This window comes from Aquarana catesbeiana, linkage group LG04 (genome assembly GCF_042186555.1).
Source record: "Aquarana catesbeiana isolate 2022-GZ linkage group LG04, ASM4218655v1, whole genome shotgun sequence".
Classification (NCBI taxonomy): Eukaryota; Metazoa; Chordata; class Amphibia; order Anura; family Ranidae; genus Aquarana; species Aquarana catesbeiana.
In genome coordinates this window covers 456,715,993-456,733,994 of record NC_133327.1, presented here as the reverse complement: position 1 = coordinate 456,733,994, position 18,002 = coordinate 456,715,993, and the positions used below count along the sequence as shown (strand labels likewise).

General features: G+C 43.7%; 1 protein-coding gene across 2 annotated transcripts in view; it reads left to right on the top strand.

Moving 5' to 3' along the window:
• LYST (lysosomal trafficking regulator) overlaps positions 1-18,002 on the top strand; it is a 556,505-nt gene that overhangs the window by 347,985 nt on the left and 190,518 nt on the right. For both annotated transcript variants that reach the window (XM_073627506.1, XM_073627507.1), the window contains one exon: positions 14,411-14,587. In XM_073627506.1, coding sequence (XP_073483607.1) covers positions 14,411-14,587 — 177 coding nt within the window. The remainder of the gene's footprint in view (positions 1-14,410; positions 14,588-18,002) is intronic.

The window sequence follows — 18,002 nt, the reverse complement described above, 5'->3', positions numbered from 1 at the left end:
AGCACTGAAAACTAAAAATTGGCCTGGGAAGGAAGGGGGTGAAAATGCCCAGTATTGAACCGGTTAAAGAGTCATTTATTATAGAGTTTGGAAGGCATATGTTTCCTGGTGTTAATCATGGTGTGAATCCAGGGGTTGGCATCCCAGAAAGTATGTCATAGGTAGAATTCTTGCCTTTCTGCAAATGGGGGTTAGAGATGAAGATGGCCTTGAGTACTAACAAGGGCCAGGTCTCGGCCTTATCAGTATTGTTTCAATGTTCGCTTGCTTCGCATTCTTTGGTCCAAAGCTTTATACAGGGGGTAACGCGGCTTAATCCACCGTTAGAACATCCCTGAACCCTTGGGACTTGTATTTAGCTCTGTTGGCATTACAGAAACATCCTTTTGAGCCGATACGACATATTCCCTTGGTCCTTTTGACAAGGAAGCTAGTTTTTATGGTAGCCATTTCTTCTACAAGATGGGTATCAGAATTGGTGGCTCTTTCTTGTAAATAGCCATATTTAATCATTTACAAGGATAAAGTAGTATTGCGTCCTGATCCTAGCTTTCTGCCAAAGGTGGTTTCAGGTTTTCATCTAAACCAGGATATTGTTCTCCCTTTATTTTTTTTCCAGAACCCTGTTCTACAGAAGAAAAGTCGCTACATTCTCTGGATGTAGTGAGAGCAGTCAAAATCTGTTTGAAGGCAACTGCTCAGATTCGGAAAACAGATGTTTTGTTTGTGTTGCCTGAAGGTCCTAGAAAGGGACAGGCAGCGTCAAAATCTACTATTGCCAAATGGATTCAGCAAGTAATTCAAGCTTATGGTTTGAAGAGGAAAGTTACACCTTTTCAAATCAAAGTGCACTCCACCAGGGCTGTTTCATGGGCAGTGCATCACCAGGACTCCGTGGCTCAAATCTGCAAGGCCGCCACTTGGTTTTCAGTCCATACATTCACCAGATTTTATCAGGTGGATGTAAGAAGGCATGAGGATATCGCCTTTGGGCGCAGTGTGTTGCAGGTAGCAGTATAGGTCCTCAGGTCTGATTGCACCCTACATTTGTTTGTGTCTTCCTCCCCTCAGATAGCATTGCTCTGGGACATCCCATACAGTAATTACTGTGACTCTGTGTCCCGTGATGTACAATAAAGAAAATAGGATTTTTATAACACCTTACCTGCAAAATCCTTTTCTTGGAGTACATCACGGGACACAGAGGTCCCTCCCCTCTTTCTGGTTACACGTGTATTGCTTTGCCACAAAACTGAGGTACTCCTGGTAAGGGGAGGGGTTTTATGGGGAGTTGAACTTCCTGTCTAGGGTGTGCCAGTGTCCATCACCTGAAGGTGCCATATAACCCATACAGTAATTACTGTGGCTCTGTGTCCCGTGATGTACTCCAAGAAAAGGATTTTACAGGTAAGCTGTTATAAAAATCCTATTTGTATTTCCTGTCAGGACAAGAAATTACGAGAAATCTTAGTAAGGTGGGGAAACTTTTAACTTTTAATTTCTAACGAGGGATGAGCTCAGGCGAGTTCGGAAACTTAAAATAAACAAAGAACTGAGCTAAGTGCATAAGTAGTGAAAACAAAAAATAGGTGAATTATTAATGGCAAAATTGTGATGAGAAGTCCTGCTGCTAAACGCTAAAACCTCGATATAAGGCAAAAACCATGTAGACAAATAATCAGTGTAGCGCTGGACACAAATGATAAATAGTAATGAGAAAATATTGACTACAAAATATGTTATACACAATCCCTAGTATTACTAGATCCCCAATGGGTGAGATGATATCAGTGAAAAAAATATATATCAAAACGAACAGTGTGACATTAAACTAGTGATGCAATGCACATATATAATATAAACACATGTGAAAACCTATATCATCATAAAATGAATAGTGAAAATCATATAAGTGAAAATCCTTATTGATGTGAGTCCATACCCCGAAGGGTATATACAAGAAAAAAAGGTGAAAAATAAAAATGTGAAATAAAGAGTTCATAAGTGTCTCAAATAGAAAAATAAATCCAAAGAAATCCAGAAAGGGCTAATTGTAGGGTTCAGGATTGCATGATCCACCTTTAGTGCAGCCCACCACCAGATGGTAAAATTAGAGGCTTACCAGAAAGCCTGCAACCGCCCTTACTCAGGGGGGTCAATACAGGCTTAGTAGTAGAAAATATCCGAGAATGATAGGTTCTCTGAACTATTCTCCCGCTCTCCTCACTAGACAAGTAGTCTGCAGCAACGGGGACTCCAGTGTGAAAGAAAAGCTCCCAGGGATTCCTTCAGTGCTCCTTCCCAGAAGGGCCAGGTACAAATAAGCCACAGATCCCAAGAGAAAAACAAAAAGGGACTCCAATAGTGCAGATTGACTAAAAAAGGGCTCAATTTATTAAGCTAAAACATAACAAAAGCACTTACAGCAAAGTGACAGTGAAAAAAGCTCCTTAGCTGTTTAAAATCGGTTCGCGCATGCGTGTCGGCATTGTGACCCACAACGCCGACATGCATCGCGCATGCGCGAACCGATTTTAAACAGCTAAGGAGCTTTTTTCACTGTCACTTTGCTGTAAGTGTTATGAGGATCCCAGCATGCCTGAGCTCATCCCTATTTTTGACAGTCTTTAAATTACTGGCTGAGTCTCCTGTCCTGTATTTATTGCACATGGGTTGGAAAGAGGTAACGAGAGAAAATCTTCCAAAAAAAAAAAATGGCTGGACAGCAGTTTTGCTTTAACCACTTCAGCCCCGGAAGGATTTGCCTCCTTCCTGAAAAGGCCATTTTTCTTTCTCGAACATCACGGGACACAGAGCCTCAGTAATAACTGATGGGTTATATAGGTATCACTGGGTGATTGGACACTGGCACACCCTAACCAGGAAGTTCAACCCCCTATATAATCCCTCCCCTTACAGGGATACCTCAGTTTTTACGCCAGTGTCTTAGGTGTTGGACGTGTAAAGATGTCCTGTGCTGAGCTCCAAAGGGAATATCCTATACTGGGGGGGCAAGCCAGGCGAAACGGATCCATTTCAAAGTGTCCTTTTTAGGCCGAGAAACGAGGTTTTACCTGTAACACTAACTCTTTTTAGAGAGCTGGACCCCGCATTTCAGAAAATGGTTTTTCTAGCCTAATTTCTGGCTGGGTGCTTTACAGGCCCAGAACTGTGGATCCCCTTATCCATAGGGGGCCCCAGTCTCTGAAGGTTTTTTCCAAATGGAGCCCACCGTGAGAGGTGAAGATTGGGTCTGTGTAACAGAACCCTGCGGCTGGATAAGGTAAGGGAGATTCCACAAAATTTTTTAATTCTAGTAGGTTTTCTCCTTTAAAGTAAATGCATGCTATGCCTATTGTCGGCACCGGGGGCTGCCAAGAGCACATACCTTCTCATGCTGATGTCTGTCTCCGTGTTTTCACGCTGCACAAGCTCCTCCAGCCGGCTCCAGATAGGATGGGATGGGGGGCTCTCCTCAGGGATATTCCCCCCCCAGACTAGGGGGAGGCCGCAGGTGGTCGGTGAGGCGGTTGTACACCGCACTATCACCGCCGCCGCCATTGCCACGTGCAGGCCCCATCACTGCCGGCCTCTCTCCTTCCTCCTCCACCCCCAGCCTTCCCTCCATGCTTGTCCCGGAGGGTCGGCTCGTGCAGGAAGCACACGGTTTTTTGAAAAACGAAGGGGGGTGGTGGGGGGGGGGGCTGGGCGTTAGCACAGCGTCCAGCGTGCTCGGACACCCACAGGCCGGCTGCATGGCTATTAAAGGCACACTTTACAGGTGCACAAAACCTTTGGAGGGACACAGAGCTGACGGTCGCATGTAAGGTGGGACACAGGCATTCTCCTAGGCAGCATTTACTAAGGAAACACCAGACTGGGCATTTGGTAGCAAGGCTTTTGCCAGACTACATCGCTCAGCAGTCAGTGTTCATTTTGTGATACCTCCACCTTGTTGCTTTGCACTATGGGTAGAAGAGGTTCAAATACCCCAAGAACCAGAGGCTCTAGGGGATCTCCTTCAGGTTCTGAGGACCCCCTTTCTGCAGCATCCTCCCCCCCCTGAGGGGCCAGAGATGGCTAGCCAGGGAGAGCCGTTGGGGTCAGGGGCTACACCTGCTTCTGGCACTTCAGCCCCTGTATACATTACACAGGAGGTTTTTTCCTCAACTATTAATGGTTTAGAGGAAAGATTAATGGCTGTGATTACATCTTCACTCAGTGGAAGAAAACGTACTAGGCCTTCCTCTGTTTCCCAAGACCCTCAGGCAGAGGAGCTCTGGGATAGGGGAGAAGAATCCCTTTCAGAGGATCGGGATGGCACGGATGATTCCTCTTCTGAGGAATCAGGTGGAGAGGGACCCTCTTCGGCTTCCCAAGAGGAGAAAGTGCAGATCCTTACTGGATTGGTCCGCTCCACATTTAAGTTGCCCATATCCGAATCAGTTAAAGTACCCTCTTCTTCTTTGGGGTCACTGAAACCTCCTCAAACAGCACATGCTTTTCCTGTTCATAATTAACTTGCAAAGCTCCTTTATTCTGAGTGGGATCACCCAGATAAACGTTTTTTTCCGCCAAAAAAGTTTTCAACACTTTATCCTATGGAAGAAAAGTTTATTAAAATGTGGGGAATACCGGCCATTGATGCGGCTATTTCCTCCGTAAATAATAGTCTGACTTGTCCTGTAGACAATGCTCAGGGATCCGGTGGATAAAAAGATGGAATCCCTGTTGAAGGATGTTTTCTCCCTAGCTGGTTCAGTGGCTCAACCTGCAGTAGCAGCGATTGGAGTCTGTCAGTACTTAAGAGACCATGTTAAGCAGGTCATCAAAGTTCTACCTGAACAGCAGGCCCAGGGGTTGGCTAACCTTCCAGCGGCCTTATGTTTTGTTGTTGACACCATCAGAGATTCTATTATGCAGACCTCTCGTCTTTCACTTTGGTTGGTGCATATATGTAGAATTTTATGGTTGAAAAATTGGTCAGCCGAAGCACCATGTAAGAAGCTGCTGGCTGGGTTTCCGTTTTGTGGTGCAAGGTTGTTTGGAGAAGACTTGGATAATTATATCAAAAGAATCTCTTGTGGGAAAAGCACTCTCTTACCTGTTAAGAAGAGTAAGCGTCCCTCTTTCAAACGTACTCTTTCCCCAGCGCCAGGGGCATCAGCCTCCAGGCAGTCGCGACGGCCTCCTCCGTCTGGGTCAAGAAACAAGAGTCAGCCCCAGGGACAGAAGAAGTCCTGGGGGAAGAAGTCTACTAGACAAGACACTAAGACCTCTTTATGAAGGGGCGCCCCCGCTCGCTCGAGTGGGGGGAAGACTGCTACAGTTCTCAAAGCTGTGGCAGGAGGACTTCCAGGACAGATGGGTAATCTTCACGGTAACCTTAGGGTACAAGCTGGAGTTCCAAGAATTTCCCTCTCCTCGTTTCCTCAGATCGTGTCCTCAGAGATCCAGAGAAAAAGCAGTCGCTCCTTCTAGCGTTAGAGCGACTTTTGTTGCAGGAGGTCATTATGATGGTTCCCACGACGGATCAGGGATTGGGCTTCTATTCCAACCTTTTTACGGTCCAAAAACCAAATGGGGATGTCAGGCCCATTCTGGATTTAAGGGATCTGAATCAATTCCTAAGGATTCAGTCCTTCCGCATGGAATCAATTCGGACAGTAGTCTCCATCCTGCAGGGAGGAGAATTTCTGGCATCGATAGACATCAGAGATGCATATCTGCATGTGCCCATTTTTCCTGCTCATCAGAAGTTTCTGCGCTTCGAGATAGGAGGGCGCCATTTCCAGTTTGTGGCTCTGCCTATTGAGATAGCCACTGCACCTCGAGTGTTCACAAAGATCTTGGCTTCTCCTCTGGCCAGATTGAGGGCTCAGGGTATAGCTGTCATAGCATACCTAGACGACCTGCTCTTGATAGACCGGTCGGTAGCCTCCTTGAACGGGAACTTGGGGACCACAGTCAAGTATCTGGAACACCTAGGTTGGATCCTCAACCTAGAAAAATCTTTCCTAAAACCAGTAAGAAGACTGGAGTATTTGGGTCTGATCATAGATACAAGCCAGGAGAATTTCTACCTCAGGCAAAGATCACTGCTTTAAGGGAGCTGATTCTGGCAGTCAGGACCAAAAAGGGTCCTTCTACCTGAAAACCTGCAGAAGGGGAAATCCTTTCTACCAGTTACCTGGACGGTGGTAACAACAGATGCCAGTCTGTTGGGTTAGGGAGCAGTTCTGGAACAGTCTGCGGTCCAAGGGGTATGGTGCAAAACCGAGAGGACCTTACCCATCAACATTCTGGAGATTCGTGCGGTATATCTAGCCCTAAAGGCCTGGACTATCAGGCTACAGGGTTGCCTGGTCAGGATCCAGTCCGACAATGCCACAGCAGTGGCTTATGTCAATCATCAGGGAGGCACCAGGAGCCGAGCTGCTCAAAGAGAGGTGGACCAGATCTTAGTCTGGGCAGAGAAGCATGTGCCATGCATATCGGCAGTTTTCATTCCAGGGATAGAGAACTGGCAGGCGGACTATTTAAGTTGCCAGCTGTTACTCCCAGGGGAATGGTCTCTGCATTCCGACGTCTTTTGGGCCATATGCCAAAGATGGGGGGTTCCAGATGTAGATCTCTTTGCATCCCGATTCAACAAAAAGATAGACAGATTTGTGGCAAGGACAAAGGATCCTCTTGCATGCGGGACGGATGCGTTGGTGATTCCGTGGCATCGGTTCTCACTGATTTATGCATTACCGCTTATTCTGCTACTGCCACGACTCCTTCGCAGGATCAGGCAGGAAAGGAAGTCAGTACTTCTGGTGGCCCCTGCCTGGCCCAGAAGGACTTGGTATGCAGAAATAGTAAGGATGACGGTGGGTTCCCCGTGGATTGGTTGCCCGGTCAGTGTTCCATACTGACTTACAAACGCTAAATTTGATGGTTTGGCTATTGAAACCCACGTTCTGAAGAGTCGTGGGCTTTCAGGTCCTGTGATATCTACCTTGATCAATGCAAGGAAGCCAGCTTCCAGAATGATCTATCATAGAGTCTGGAAAGCTTATGTATCCTGGTGTGAATCCAGGGGTTGGCATCCCAGAAAATATGTGATAGGTAGAATTCTTGATTTTCTACAATTGGGATTAGAGATGAAGCTGGCCTTGAGTACCATCAAGGGCCAGGTCTCGGCCTTATCAGTATTGTTTCAACGGCCACTTGCTTCGCATTCTTTGGTCCGAAACTTTATGCAGGGGGTGATGCGTCTTAATCCTCCGGTTAGGACGCCCCTTAACCCCTGGGACTTGAATTTGGTTCTGTCTGTTTTACAGAAACAGCCTTTTGAACCAATACGTCAGATTCCTTTGGTCTTGTTGACAAGGGAGTTCATTTTTCTGGTAGCCATTTCTTCTGCTAGAAGAGTATCAGATTTAGCAGCGCTTTCCTGTAAAGAGCCTTATTTGGTTGTACACAAGGATAGAGTGGTATTGCGCCCTCATCCTAGTTTTTTACCGAAGGTGGTTTCAGATTTTCATCTAAACCAAGACATTGTTCTGCCTTCCTTTTTTCCAGATCCCTGTTCTTCGGAAGAAAGGTCACTGCATTCTTTGGATGTAGTAAGAGCAGTCAAGGCCTATCTGGAAGCAACTGCTCAAATTCGCAAAACGGATGTTTTGTTCGTGCTGCCAGAGGGTCCCAATAGAGGACAGGCAGCATCAAAAGCTACCATTTCTAAATGGATTTGACAATTGATTATTCAAGCTTACAGTTTGAAACAGAAGATTCCTCCGTTTCAGATCAAGGTACATTCCACAAGGGCTATTGGTGCTTCTTGGGCAGTGCGTCACTAGGCCTCTATGGCTCAAATCTGCAAGGCCGCAACCTGGTCTTCAGTCCATACATTCACCAGATTTTATCAGGTGGATGTGAGAAGGCATGAGGATATCGCCTTTGGGCGTAGTGTGCTGCAGGCAGCGGTACAGGGTCCTCAGGTCTGATTGCACCCTACTTGGTTGTGGTTCCCCTCCCCTCAGGTGGCATTGCTCTAGGCCATCCCATCAGTTATTACTGAGGCTCTGTGTCCCGTGATGTTCGAGAAAGAAAATAGGATTTTTTTATAACAGCTTACCTGTAAAATCCTTTTCGTTCGATGGACATCACGGGACACAGAGGTCCCACCCCTCTTCTAATACACTTATATTGCTTTGCTACAAAACTGAGGTATCCCTGTAAGGGGAAGGATTATATAGGGGATTGAACTTCCTGGTTAGGGTGTGCCAGTGTCCAATCACCTAGTGATACCTATATAACCCATCAGTTATTACTGAGGCTCCGTGTCCCATGATGTCCATCGAAAGAAAAGGATTTTACAGGTAAGCTGTTATAAAAAATCCTATTTTTGCAATACGGCACTGTGTTGCTTTAACGGACAATTGCACGGTCGTGCGACGTTGTACCCAAACAAAATTTATGTCCTTTTTTCCCCACAAATAGAGCTTTGCTGTTTTAATTGTTTGCAAAAAAAGGCGACAATTTTGATAAAAACACAATATTTTGTACTTTTTGCTATAATAAATATCCCCCCCAAAAAAGTAAAAAAAAAACAAATGTCTTCATCAGTTTAGGCAGATATGTATTCCTCTACATATTTTTGGAAAGAATCGCAATAAGCGTATATTGATTGGTTTGCGCAAAAGTTATAGCATCTACAAAATAGGGGATAAATTTATCTCATTTTTATTTTTTTTTTTATTTTTTTTTTTACTAGTAATGGCGATTTTTATCAGGACTGCGACATTGCGGCGGACAGATCGGACACTTTTGACACTTTTTTTTTTCAGGACCATTGACACTTATACAGCGATTAGAGCTAAAAATAGCCATTGATTACTGTATAAATGTCACTGGCAGGGAAGGGGTTAACACTAGGGGGTGATCAAGGGGTTAACTGTGTTCCCTAGGTGTGTTTCTAACTGACTGGGGGAGGAGACAGATCGTGTGTTCCTACTTTGAACTTCTTGTTCTGTCAGGAGCGATCGCGGGTGGCCAGTGGATATTGCGCCCGCCAGGCACGCTCATCGGCTCCAGGGACATGCTGCGCGCATGCCTGCTATAGCCTCTTAAAGAGCCGACGTATAGCTAAGGCAATTTGCACAGCAGTGCCAACCTGCCACAGTATAACTGCGACGGCTGGTCAGCAAGCAGTTATACTTGCCTCCTCTGTGCAGTGGATTGGCACAAAGCCGCCTGGATCCTCCTCTTCTCGGGTCCCTCTTAGGCTCTCCTGGCCCCTCTCTTCTGTTGGGTGCCCCCACAGCAAGCAGCTTGCTATGGTTGCACCCGAGTCACAGCTCCTTGTCCATTCAGACACAGAGCTGTGTGCCCGGCCCTGCCCCTTTCTTTTCTCATTGGCTGACTGACTTTGACAGCAGCGGGAGCCAGTGGCGCCGCGCTGCTATCTCAGCCAATGAGGGGAGTCCAGGACGGCCGAGACATTCCTACAACATCGCTGCAGCTAGAGGGACTTCAGGTAAGTATTAGGGCTGCTGCACACAGAAGATTTTTTATCTTAATGCATAGACTGCATTAAGATAAAAAAACCTTCTGACTTTACAACCACTTTAAGGATAGTCTAGTCCAGTGATGGCAAACCTTGGCACCCCAGATGTTTTGGAACTACATTTCCCATGATGCTCAACTACAATGCAGAGTGAATTAGCATAATGGGAAAAGTAGTTCCAAAACCTCTGGGGTGCCAAGGTCTAGTCAATTAAATGCTGCCTTATTTTTGTAATCTATGGCAGCGGTAAATTGAAGATACATTTATATTGTTTTGGTTACAAATGGTCACTGGATGAAACGCATTGTAGTAAATTAGTAACATTCAGAGCAACAGTTTTAATGAACTCATGTTACGTAGGAATCAGATGAAAGCTTTGGATCCCTTTCTATGCCAGATATCTGTCACTGCTTTCTTTCTTCCTTCCTCTGACACTACATCCATAGGCTCCCAGCACAACCTACCACCAAGACGTGTGGTGCGGTGTGGGAGCATGCATACAGACCACAAAACCTATTCTTCTTTCCTCCATGATATAAGAGCGGTCGGTGCCTAGTAAAAAAGCAGTAGTTGGTTGCCATGTGCATGTTTCAGCAGCCAGCTCAACCAGTAGCAGAAGAGGCTCCTTACAAAAATGCAGGAGTGCCAATATTTTTGGCCATAACTGTAGTAGTAGAGCAAAACTAGTAGGCGTTTACCGACAGAGACCACTTTCACATTTCTATGGAAGATTCGGAGAGGTGCTGTTTGTGCCATTGAAGAAACAGCTGCTATTGCTGGCTGGTCTGTATGCATGCTCCAGCACTCTGGCTTAGTAATAGACTGTGCCATGAACCTAGTTTCATAGCATTAAGGGGAAAAAAAGCAGCATCGTGAAGGTCAGCAAGGACAGAGATCCAACAATCCCAGAAGTGTCTGATTTTTGTGAAACGGTAGCTCAAGAAAACTTCATTAAGAAGAAGGGAATAAAAAAAAAAAAAAAAGTTTTTTTCTACTACTACTACTGTATTTTAATTTTAAAAATCTGAAAACAGGGTCTCTTTAATGTTATTTATTGTATTTTTTTTAAACATTCAGCACCTCCTTATGTTTTCTCTACATTAATCTTCAGGTTCAAAATAATGTAATCATATAAAAAAATACTTGGGCAAAATTAAGCATTGCACGGCAGCCTTTTTCTTTAATATTTTGGAGGATTCTGACTTGTTTGTGTAAAGGGTTAGTTCACCTTTATTGACTCTTGCCAAAAACATCCTCAATTACATTAATATGCAGGTCTCAGTTTTGTAAAATAAAATATACATTTTAAGCTGCTTTTTTCTGTTGCCCTCACCCATCTCCATTCTGCTACTTTGCTCTTTATGCACAGCCCTGGAAACTCACAAAAGAACATTTTTTCTCTATGCTTGCATGTGCAGTCCACTTTCCTGCATGCTCGAAGTTCTGAGCTGGGAGAAAAAGCAGACTATGCATGTGTGGGTAGGGAATGAAGTTGAGTGCTCTTTCATGAGTTTATGGGGCTGTGCATCGAATGCTCAGTTTTCATCCTACCACCTGCAGAACAAAGAGGGGAGGGCAATGGAAAGAGCAGCTTAAAAAGCAAGCATTCTTTGACTGCTTCAGGAAAAAATGTTAGTGCAAATTCTGTGCCAACTATGTAGAAAAGAAGTAATAGGTATGATGTATATGCTTTGCTGCTGTATAGTAGTAAAATCATAGCTCATTTATAAGTTGACACTGCTGGATTTCTGAGTGTTGCAAGCAAGAGAAGTAGCACCTAATGGAAGTGAAGGGTCTGCGGTCACACCACATTGCCTCCTCACTCAATGCCCGTTTACTGAAAGCTTTGTGTTTTTTTTCACAGAATACAAGATGTTCAGTGATTGGAGGATGAGAAATCATATGCATCCCCACCCATCCTCTCTCATCCTCCAGCCACATAACGCCTAGAAGTGTGGGATGTCACTTTTTCAGTGTTGAATGAGGAATTGACCCTCCCATTAAGATCATTAGGTATGAAACAAATTACCACTTTGTAACATGGCTAATGATCAAATCTGGATGTGTAGGCAAGTGTGTATTAACACAGTTTGTCCCGATGGCATTGCATGAAAAGTATACAGTATATTTACTGCAGAGGGGAAATTAAATAAATGTGCAAACTTTTGTAGTTTAGGAACAAACAAAAAGTCCATCTAGTTGAACCAAAAAAGAAAAAAAAAAACTCAATATGCACTATCCTATACCTATAGTTGATCCAGAGAAAGGCAGAAAGATAAATAAACCAACAAAGCATGATTTAGTTTTCTTCAGGAGGGGAAATAAGTTCTTTCCTGACCCCCCAAGAGGCAATAGGAAATTCCCTGGATCAACTTCCTCTGGTGCTAATACTTATAAATGTTAGTATCTAGTTCTATTTTGTTTATTTAGGAATGCATCCAGCTCTTGCCTAAGGGGCACTTCCACCCACTTCCTGCCCAGGCCAATTTTCAGCCATAAAATTTTGTAAACAGGTAATTTTTCTACCTCGCTAATGTGTGCTGATGAGGCTGCACTGATGGCCATGGATAGATGGCACCGATGGCCGTCACTGATGGGCGACACTGTTGGGACTGCAGTGATAATCAGGACACTGATAATCCATGTCCTGATTATCAGTGTAGATGTCCCTTTAACACAAGCCAAGTGTCTGCTCTCTTCCTCACGTTGTGAGCGTGAGAAAAGAAAAAAAAGAAAAGTCGATAACAGGCTTCTGTTTACATCTGTGATCAGCTGTCATTAAACACAGCTGTTCATGTATTAAAGGGCCACTGTGATTGGCCCTTTACCCCGATCCGTGACCAGCTGAGTCAGAAGGACTCAGTGATCACAGAGCCTGCTGCCTGTGCACTGCAGGGGGCATGCAGGCAGCACGAACACTGGAGGACATCCATGGACCCCCTCCCAGCAAAGTAAGCCTGCGATGTAGCTGTCTTTTGGCTATAGGGCGGGAAGGGGTTAAAACAGGGGTCTCAAACTGGCAGCCCTCCAGCTGTTGCAAAACTACAAGTCCCATGAGGCATTGCAAGGCTGACAGTTACAAGCATGACTCCCGCAGGAAAGGCATGATGGGACTTGTAGTTTTGCAACAGCTGGAGGGCCGCCAGTTTGAGACCCTTGGGTTAAAACAATCTACTAAGCTGAGCAGAACTAGTTCTTGAGAGATTCTATAATGCATTTTCACAGTTCTTACTAGTATGTGGGGTACAATCTTCCTCCAGACATAAAGAGTTCCCCTTGTACTCTGTACTGGCCTGAAAGTGAATACTGTAACTTAATGCCTATTTCACTATATGGACCACTTATGTATTCGTACATGTTGATCATATCCCCCCTTAATCTCTTCTCAAGAGAGAATAAATTAAATTCCTCTAATCTTTCCTCATAGCTGAGCTCCTCTGTGCCTCTTATCAGTTTGGTTGCCCTTCTCTGCACTTTCTCCAGTTCCCTAATATCCTTTTTTGAACTGGTGCCCTAAACTGAACTGCATATTCCAGATGAGGCTTTACTAGTGATTTTTACAGGGGCAAAATGATGTCTCCTTCTTTGGAGTCCATACCTTTTTAAATACAAGGAGGTGTTTTGCTAGCTTTAGAAACTGCAGCTTTGCATTGCAATCTGTTTATTAGGTTTATGATCTGCCAGAACATTCAGATCCTTCAAGTGCAGGAGAGGTGTGGGAGGGTATAACAGTTGCCAGTATCTGCAGCAGAGGTATGCCAGAAATTATAACACTGGGCATTATCTGCAAGTACGGCACTGGGGTTATGCCTGGATAGTGTGCACAGTAGAGGCTTGGAGAGGGTGGGACGGTGTGCAGTATATTTAGGTGAAGAGTGTGACAGGAGGTATATGCAGGAGAAGAAAACAGAGCATGATATTGGGTAGTATTTGCCGGATATATATATATTATATAATATATATAAATATATATATATATATATATATATATATATATATATATATATATATATATATATATATACCTAGTATCAAAGGGCATAGCATCGGCCAGTGTGAGTGAGAGATAGTGAAGAGAACATCAGCATGTGCAGAAGAGAGGTTCAAGAGGGCAACAGTTGGCGGTATGCACAGAAGAGGAGTATGAGGGAATGACATCAGATAGCATTTGCAGAAGACAAGCACAGACAATCATTAAAAAAAGCCTTTAGCATGGTGTGGACACTACAAGAGTGCACAATGTATTTGCTGTGCATTCCACATTGTACTGAAAGTCACTGGAAGTATTTGCCCTGAAATTTGCCATGTGTTTTCTTGCTATAGTCATTCCTGGTGTCCAAATCTATCAGCAGTGAAAGTAAATGTTACAATCTTTACTTAGTGACCATTCACAGAAGTACACTGCGGTAAAGCATCTGTGTGCACTGCAGTGCAAGGTAATTTGCTACTGGGCCGTGTGATTCTCTGCCGGAAGAGTAATTTTTGGTCTGTTGTGGTGCATCTGGCATCCCCTTCAGATGAATGAATATAGAAAAGTGTGTGCCATTCATTTCTCCATGTAAATCCACAGGTGCAGGTCTTCATGCATTAAAAATATTCCAGATAGGTAAATGAAATAAACTCCTGGAGCAATTTTGGTATTTTTTTTTAATACAGGAAAAGGCAAAGGCTAAATCCATTTAAGATGCATCCAGCTAAGGGTGATTTATTCATGCAACAAACAATTCAATTGTTCTGTGAGCTGATTGTGAGGTTTTTTGAGAATTCTCAGGATGCTCTGGCAGAAGATCCGCGTGTGTGTATAATATATATATATATCTTTTAGTAATTTTTACACTCATTTTCTGATTTCAGCACGGCCCCAAGTTAGCTCTTTATGTTTTTGAGCTTTTGCACAATCATAAAGACAGTTTAACCAGGGAGGATGAAGCTGCTGGAGTTTTATTGATGAATGCCATAAAGCAAGCTGGTTATAGATGTATCCCTCCAGGTGCACCACTAAAGTCAGACCTTGTGAAAGCCGCTAAAGAGGTATGTTTGTCCATATTTGTATGTGATATAATATAAAAATAATGAATACAATTGTTTTTTGTGGTTGTTTATATAAAATAACTGTTGTAAAAGGGCCAAGGTCACGGGAATCCTATTCTGGAGAAAGCCAAAATTTGCTTCTGTTAAAATACACATGTGATTACATGAGTTAGAGGCTTTTAGTACATTTTAGTACATTTATAATTGTTTTTATGCCACAGTAAAAAGACTTTTCATTGGCAGGCTGTGACTGTTCATTTTCTTTTATTACACTGTAAAAATGTCTACTAAAAGCACAATGATGGTCTTTGCATTTGTAATTGCCACACACTTTTTTTTATTTTTTTATTTTTTTTTTTTTTAAGTTACCTCTGCAGTTTTAAGCTGGACACACACTATGCAATCTGTACAACTTCGCACCTTAAGTGGTTTTAAACCCAAACCAAAAATGTATTATATTGCTGCTTACCAATCATTAAATGTGGTGGCTGCATCAGTTTTGTTTTCTTTGGCTTATTCCCCTCTGTTTCTCTGTTTTTCACAAGGTCAGTAACACACCTCCTGTATTAATGAGACACCTCTCTGGAGAAAAGAGAATAGGAGGCACAGTAGACAGCAGCATTGTCAGTCTTGAGGGGAGGGTAGTGGTAAATGTATTTAGCAGATTTATAACCACTAACAAATTGAAGCCAAACTCCAGATCACACTTTATAATCAATTACAGCAAACTGTTTTTTCCTTTTGGGATAAAGGTTTTGCATTAATAAAAAAAAGCTGATCATTTTTGATTACCCCTGCCAGTCTTAAAGTGACTGTAAAGGCCTTTTTTTTTTATTTATAAATAACAAACATGTCATACCTCCACTGTGCAGCTTGTTTTGCATAGAGTGGCCCCAAACCGGCCCTTCTGGTGTCCCCCAGCGGCTCTCGCAGCTCCTCCCCACATCTGATAACCCCCTAGGAGAAGCGCTTCCCCAAGGGGGTTACCTTTCGGGTGCGCTCCTGAGTCCAGGATTTTCGTCTATAGACACAGAATCCTGCACTCTGCCCCACCCCCTGTGTCATTGGATTTGATTGACAGCAGCGAGAGCCAATGGCTGCGCTGCTATCAATCTATCCAATCAAGAGCCGGGAGCCCATGGAGAGAAAGACAGAGCATCCCCAACGACTGAATGAAGGGGTTCAAGTAAGTAAAGCGGGGGGGGGGGGGTTGCTAGGGGGCCGGTGACTACTAGGTGTTTTTTCACCTTAATGCATAGGATGCATTAAGGTGAAAATACACAAACCTTTACAGCAACATAGACAGCCTTGGGGGGGGGAGGGTAGTGGTAAATGTATTTAGCAGATTTAGAACCCCTTTAAGTGGCTTGTCTAATCCATGTAAACTGATGCATTCTGCTGGAGAGCTTGTGCTTGTGAAAAACAGACTTGCTGATTGGATAACTAGATGAAAGTAGAAGAAAGCGTTAAAAGAAAAATAATACAGCCATTACATCTAAGAATTGATAGGCTGCAAAATAATACATTTTTGCTTTTAGGTTTAATACTGCTTTAATAATCCATGTCATTTGTATCCAAACAGGCAGGCCCCTGCACTGCATAATTTCTAGATCTAAAGGTGATTGTACAATCTGACATAGAGTATAGTCCGTTTTTGTTTCCTTGCTGCTGAGAGATTTTGTTACCTACAGGTTGTAAAACCAATGTACTGCTAGTAAGATGACTGTCAACAAGAAGCTGAATCTTGCAATAGAAAGCAGTCGAGAGATTAACTGTCATGTCAAAAGTCATGAGAAGCAGGAGAGTTATTCAAAATTGTACATTGTACTTTGATATCACTTATAACAATATTGCTTTTACACTGATTTTCTGATGCAGACCTTTTTTTGTCGCTTTACTTAAAGTGGAGTTCCGACTAAAAAAAATAAATAAAAGTCAGCAGCTACAAATACTGCAGCTGCTGACTTTTAATAATTGGGCACTTGCCTGTCCCAGGGTCCAGCAATGCGGGGGAATGAAGCCCTCTCCCTCTCCTCTCTGCGGCACTGGCATTTTCATTGTGGGCGCCCAGCACGCACTGTGCATGCGCGAGCCATCCTGTGACTGGCTGGGCAATCATCTGGGACCTGTGACATGTCCTAGATGATTGCCAAGAGGGAGGGGGGAGAGGTGAACTTACTTCCCAGCGCCGCGTGCCCCAGGAGGAAGTGGGAGCTGGAACCCCCAAAAAAATGATATGCCAAATGTGGCATGTCAGGGGGTCACCTTCCCTTAAAGCTGAAATTCCATTTTTGGGTGGAACTCCACTTTAATGCGTGTTGATAATAAGAAGGTTAGCGATTCATTTTCTAGACATTAACTGTACTAAAAGTGGTTGTAAACCCCTTACATATGCCTAGTGAAATGACTGGCCTCAGGTGATACACGGAGATGAAACAAATCCTCCTACATATGTTGTACCTGTTTATCTACAAACTTCTCTACATCTGTTCAAAGTCCAGAATTGTAAAACCTTGTCTAAACTGTCAGAAAAAGGGGGTGGAGAGCTGAAATTACACTGTGCAGAGCTCAATGAGGAGAGCTCTGAGAACTGATTGGAGGGAAGGGACACACCCCCCTTCAAACAGCTCACAGGAGCAGAGCTGAGGCTGTCAATCAGTGGGAGATCACTCCCTTGTCACCTGTTTTCTATTGGTGTCAGGAAAATTTGTCAGAAGGGACTCATGCTGATAGAGTTACAAAGCAGCAGACAAATGACACTTAGTGCTCTTGATTGAGCCAAGTACACACTATGGAGAGAGATGCTTTGCTCATGTTTTCTTTTCTGAGGTTTGCAACTGCTTTTTAAGCACTTTTCAAAGGGCAGTGTCGGTGCTGGTTTTTATATAGTATATGGAAGGACCACATGAATAATTCATGACATATTGCAATACACAGCAACAATTTAATTTAAAATGTAAACCTTTTGTCATGAAAAAGTTGCCCTTTAGGCTCCAGCCAAGTAAGCTCCAGCCTCTTAATATTTGACTAACAAAGAGACTGTGGGAGAATGACTTCCATCAATTTGCTTATGAATGGTTTGTGTGTAGAGGTGGCCATTTTGATGGAGGCTTTTCTTCCTCACTTCTGAGCTGCCTACGAGATGACTGGTGGAGGAATCTTCAAGAAGCAGCAGGAGAGGCAAAGAAAACACAGCTCCCCACAGAGTGATTGAAATAGAAACAGGGAAATGCATTCAGTGCAATTCATGTTCATCTTTCCAACAAGCAAGCGAGTATTGACATCTTGAAATAGCACTGCAAAATCTTGTAAAACTACCAGACACAGGGGGCATCTCATACAACAGATATACAGCTATGAGATTGGAGATAACATTTTTTTCAGCTGTTCGGTGTATCTGAATAAATGTGTGCTC